This window comes from Onychomys torridus, chromosome 23 (genome assembly GCF_903995425.1).
Source record: "Onychomys torridus chromosome 23, mOncTor1.1, whole genome shotgun sequence".
Classification (NCBI taxonomy): Eukaryota; Metazoa; Chordata; class Mammalia; order Rodentia; family Cricetidae; genus Onychomys; species Onychomys torridus.
In genome coordinates, this window is record NC_050465.1 from 8629128 (window position 1) to 8635168 (window position 6041).

Genomic DNA, 6041 nt, shown 5'->3' on the forward strand with positions numbered 1-6041 from the left:
GCCTTGAACAGACAGTTCTGCATGCCATCGTCTCCCCAATGATAGGATTAAAGTAGGGTACTACCACACCAGGCTCCCTTTCTTTAAGGCCTGCCCAATATTGAATTTCAGCTGATACATGGCCCTGTGGTGCTGATTGCACCTTCCTGCCAGCGGGTCCCCTGCACCTTCTGGAGAAGAAGGTGTAGCTCCTCACGGAGTCCTGGCTCTCAGTGTCAGGAGACTGACCACTTCGCCCCTCCAGACCTCTGGAGCTGATTGTTTTCGAGCCTTGGGAGTCCAAAGTGACAACGGAACGAACGTCGTCCATGTTTCTCCTCTTTAAACCTAGAAGCAAATCTGTGTTCACAAAGCGCCCTCAGGACCGAGGACAGTGGCAGCTAGGGGACCCACCCACAGTCCCACCCGTCTTGGGTGACCCTCTTCGGAGTCTCCAAGTAGACCCCTCTAGTTTCTGAAGGCTCACTGGCCTTCCTGGGGGGTTTCCTGGCCTTCCCAAAGCAGTCGACACCAAGGGCCGACAGGACCACATGGGAATCTAGCCTTGCCCGCTGACCTCCAGTCACCCTCAGCAGACAAACACCTTGGCCTAGACTGAACCAAGCATCTCAGAGCGCACCAAGCGGTGTAGACCCGCTACGGGAGCGCGTCACGTTGCCCTGGAGACGGCCACGCCCACAGTGTGCTCCCAGCCCCAGCCAATCGGAGCCAGGCTGCGCTGACCCTCCCCCCTCCCTCCGCTCCAGACTCGCCCCTGACAAACCTCGGCCAGTGCACCAACGGAGCTGCGATTTCCACGCCTCCTCCTAGCCACCGCCAATCCTGAGCTGGCCACGCTGGCTCCACCACCGCCATGAAAGCCCTCCTGTGAAAGCTGGCTCAGCCCCACACTGCCGGTTAGCTTTTGGGCCAGAAGCTGCCAGCATTCCTAAAGAGAAAGACCCCCTGGGGCCAAGGCTTGATTAAGGCCGTCTGACTGCAAAGCCCAATTTTATGCAGTGGTGTTAGCAGAGCCCTAGACCGCAATCCGGTCTTGGCAGAGAGAAAGACTTCCAGAAAAGGGACTTCTAGAACAGGGTTGCAGAGAGAATGCACTGGAGTGCCCATCTAGAGCCACATTGAGAGGCTGGGTACCAATGTGGCCTGGGCCGTGAGTGACGGGAAGAGCTGCAGGTGGTGATGCTGGGCCAAAACACATGAGGTGTTGAAATTTTGTTTATATTCATAAATGTATACATGGACACAAAGATCAAGAAGCTATATTTCCACAGTTTGTCATAAACGTCCACCAGGCACAGTGCCACAAGCGCCTCATCACAAGACTCGGGGCTGAGGCAGGAAAATCACTGCAAGTTGGAGGTTAGCCTGGATCACAGAGACCTTGCATCTTCTCAACCCCCAACCCTTCCCAAGTTACTCAAAAAGAATGTTTTCATAATATGCTAACATTCATTAAGAAAACCTAGTTAACATTAGCTTTTTAATTTTTGGTGAATCGGTAAACTTAGCAGATTCCACAGATCTGATGGTTGGAAACTGATCTCAGGCCAATTTGCTTTCAGCAGATTAGCGGCTTGCATTGCCAAAATGGGTATCTGCAAACATGCAGGTGCCCACTGAACCACTGCTGCTGCTGTGGAACTCAGTGAATCACTGGCTGGGAATGAGGCCTTTCCTACTACAACTGTTAAGACTGAGAAGTTAGCAAAGAAAATCACTTGAAATCGCACATTAGACCCAAGTTTGATATTTGGAAGCAATGGCAGGAAAAGTGAGATTCTAAAAGGACTCTCCCTCTGTTGTCTGTAAGGTGATTCTAGAGTCTCACAAAACTGGAAGACAGACAGGACTAGGTGCCACTAATGATGCTTACCCAGCACTTGGCCCTACCTGGCTCAAAACTGTCATCAGAGAAAAGCACATGAACATAAATGGCATGTACTAAGTGAACAATTCCATTGTTTAAGGTGTGGTGTGGTGTGTGTGTGTGTGTGTGTGTGTGTGTGTGTGTGTGTGTGTGTGTTTTCACTTGTTTTAGCTCTTTGACCTTAAATAACTTAAGATTAACTAAATGATGGGTAAAATGACATCAGCACATATGAAGCCATACCAAGGCATGCTTTTTGGGTCCACCCCAGAGTTTCTCATTTCACAGATCTTCAGCAGGCCTAGGAACCAGCACCTGTAGGCAGTTCCCACATGCTTCTGCTGCTGCTGCTGGAATGTGGTCCACACTCAGGACTAGTGAGTGGTATGAAGTGCAGGTGGGGCCTCAAAATCCAGGCTGAAAGGGGAACATCAAAACAGTTCTAAGTGCATGCTGTCTTGTGTGTTCTCTCAGGGGCTTAAACATTTTGCCTCCAGCCTCCAGTAAGAATGTTTAAGACAGCAACACACTATGCCAAGACCCCTTTTATACTATGGAAAAACAAAGTTCAGAAAAGGTTTATAAAGAGTTCATCCACAGAGGAAAGAGATGGCTTAGTGGTTAAGAGCACTGACTGGTGAACCAGGTTCAATTCCCAGGCTGTCCTGTGTCCAATCATGCCAGGATTTAAAAAAAAAGAGAGAGAGAGAGTTCATCCACTACATACATACACCCAATTATTTAGTGGTCTGTAGTCTGTTCTTTTCTCTATTTTTATTGGAAAAAAAATGCTGGTCATGACCTATGAAACTGATTTATCCTCTCACATTAATGTTCAATCAGCACAACTTGCCAGAGTCAGGACTCACCTCCAGAAAAGCCCAGCTTCAAAAAGTATATTCCAGCTACCCAGAGGAGAAACAGCCCAGAGGTAAACAGACTTGGTAAACAACTCATGAGCTCAGTGGAGCTGAGCATGAGATAGCAGGCCAGAGGCCTTGGAACAACGTCTACCTCAAATTCCCTCTCGGGAGGCACAAGAAGCAGTCTCAGGATAGGACTCAAAGTTATGTTTGAGTCAGTGCTTCCAAACTCCACCAGTGGCTCAGTTTCTCCCAGCCCCACAGCCTTTGCCCAAAGCTGTCTTCAGTGCTGGCCACCGGATAGGACAGAAAAAAACCCTCCTCGTTCCCATTTGCCCAATCCCACCCCTGGGGCCATATGTGGTGTGTAGGTGGACTTCCTCTGTCCTGCCAGCCAGCTCCCCAAATAACCAGAGACTTGTTATTAATTATAAATGCTTGGCCAATAAACTTGTTACTAACTAGCTCTTACAACTTAAATTAACCCATATTTCCTATCTACACTCTACCATATGGCAGTACCTTTTTCCAGCATAGCATGTTCATCATCTGCGTCCTCTGCATCTGGCTGGTGACCCTGCCCTTCTTCATCCCCGTGCTCTCTTCTTGGTGCTCTTTTTGTCTGCAAGTCCTGCCTATCCTCTACTTGCCTAGCTATTGGCCATTTAGCCTCTTAGTAAACAGATCAGAAGGCGCTTTGGCAAAGACACGTCTTCATAGTGTACAAAAACATTATTTCATCAGTGCTGGTTTGAATAAGAATGGTCCCTACAGACTCCCGTGGGTGAATGCTTGATCGCCAGTTAATGGAACTGTTTGGAAAGGATAAGGAAGTGTGGCATTGTTGGGGGAGGTGTCACTGGGGATGGGACCTGCTCTTTCAAAAGCCCTCCACACTCCCAGTGAGCTTCCTCCTCCCCACCCCACCCCCCATGATTTTTGTGACCCTCTCTCTGCCCGTGAGTTTTGTCTCAAAACATAAGCTCTCAGCTACTGTTTCAGAGCCGTGTCTGCCTGCCTGCTCCATGCTCTCCTCCGTGATGGCCATGGACTCCTCTATCGTCTGTGACTCTGAGCCCCAAATTAAATGTTTTATTTTGTAAGTTGCCTTGGTCATGGTTTCTTAGCACAGCAATAGAAAAAGAAAAGTAACTAAGCCACCATCACAGGGTGTGAGGCTTCCCTGAAAGAGGGGAGCATCTGGAGCTTACTCATGGAGCTGGGGATAGAGGAATGAATGTACACCTGAGTGAGTGGCTCCTATAAATCGAGGGAGTCGAATCAGTAGAAGAAAAAAAAACTACACTTAGCTGAAGATTACACAAGGCTGATTGGACAATTAGAACACTGAGACTGTGTAGAGAGCTGGAAAGTTACAAATCCAGAGTTAACGATTGTGGGCTCTCTTTAACCCTAACGACCATTCATTGCCCACAGCTGGTTCTCACAATAGCCAGCATTCCTCCAGAACACGTGAAGGCAGTTCTCCTCTACCAAAGAAACCGTTTTCTTAGCACTGTCAGAAGGGACAAATGGCTGTCTGGCTCCTGGTAGTAAACCAAAGCTCATGCTGGCCTCTAGGCTCCCTCAGTATCGATCACAAGTACCTGTTATACATTTTAGACTCCATGCTGGCATCTGGCTCTTCTCATGCTGTCCCTTACCCCAAACTTCTCCAGCTATGGGCTTCCCTCCCCACAGCATCGCATTGTCCTTATAACCCTGCTATTTCAGATATGCTCCCTCTCGTCTTCCTCTCCTGCTCTCCCTTTGTCTCCTCTCAAGTCCAGCCTGCTGGCCATGTTCAGTCTACTACTTTCTCTCTCTGCTCCAGACTCTTCCAGATGTCTCTGGCTGTACTCTCCCTCACATCTACAATAAAAACTTTCTGCTGGGCAGTGGTGGCACACATCTTCAATCCCAGTACTTGGGAAGCACAGGCAGGCAGATCTCTGTGAGTTCAAAGCCAGCCTGGTTTACAGAGCGAGTTCCAGGACAGTCAAGGCTACACAGAGAGACCCTGTCTCAAAAAAACCAAATAAATAAGTAAAAGTAAAAACCTTCTGCTTAATCATACCTTGGAGTCATATCCTCAGTTTACAAACTAACAGTCTGTGACTATTTGGTAAAAACTATTTGGACTGTATTAATAGACTAGCTTCCTCCAACCCCAAAACTAAGAAATGTCATCAGAGAGCTATCTAAAACCTATACCAGATTGCCCCCACTTTGCTGTAACCCACTTACCTGATGTTTCCATCAATGTATTTGAAAAATGTCATTTTGCTCTATAGCTATAAACATTAGTGAAACTTTCTACACTGGAACAAGCTATTCCGGGCAATCTCTCATGGCCACTCATATTTAACTCATTCTCTTTGAGGTTGGAACTGTTTTCTGACCACACATTGTTTTCCTGTCCCTGCAAAGTCGAGTCTGCTTCTTCCTTAGGGGGTCAAAACACTGAGACAGCTGCTGGTAAGGTCTCCTCTGCCTGGACTGGCAGCTAGGCTGAGCTGGCTGCAGTATTTGACTGTTTAGCACCAGAGGAGGTCCAGGGTACAGTCACGGCCTGGGAGTCACCAACACCCAGTAGCAGCGAGAGAGCGGCCCATTTTTATCCTTTTTGTCAAGATTATTAAAGAAATTATTATTACGGAGGTGGGGGTGTTAAGGAGTAACGGAAATCAACTTCTGGTTGAAAATCTTAAACATGGAAATGAAACCAAAAGTCTTCATTATTTTAACAAAATTGAAACTGAAATTAACTGTGTATAGCTGTGAGATGCTGGTGCCTCAAAAGACTACTCCTCTAAAATTCTGGACATCAGAAAAAGTTGACTCTCAGACACTAAGTACCTCTATTTCTAATTTTAAAAAGTATTTTGTGAGCGCTTGTATATACAAGGGCACTCACGTGCAGGGCAGAAGAAAACTTGCAAGAGTCGGTTCTCGCCTTCCAACTATGTGGGTCCCAGGAATAGAACTCAGGCCATCAAGCTTGGCAGCAGGTGCCTTCAGCCACTGCGCCATCTCCATGGCCTCACTAAATAATTCTAAATAAGCTTGGGGAAGTCATTGTTATTGACTCAAACAACTTATTAGTAAGGGAAAAAAAAAAAACATGAACTCATAGTGGTAGTTTTATTGCATATGAACCATGTTTTACAAAGGACACGTCGGGAGTGCCAAGGGGCACTTTACTAGAAAGCATTTAACCAAAGGAAATAAAGCCGCCACTGTGGCCCTCTGGGTTCCCTCCAGACCAACAGTGCAGGCCCCGCCCACTGTCAATTCAGCCAACGCCGAGC

General features: G+C 47.4%; 1 protein-coding gene across 1 annotated transcript in view; it reads right to left on the minus strand.

Annotated features, from left to right (window-relative positions):
* Positions 1 to 310, minus strand: part of Ankmy1 (ankyrin repeat and MYND domain containing 1) — a 53660-nt gene extending 53350 nt beyond the window's left edge. Inside the window, exon 1 of the mRNA XM_036173064.1 lies at positions 143 to 310. Coding sequence (XP_036028957.1) covers positions 143 to 310 — 168 coding nt within the window. The remainder of the gene's footprint in view (positions 1 to 142) is intronic.
* Between the last annotated feature and the right edge of the window lie 5731 nt (positions 311 to 6041).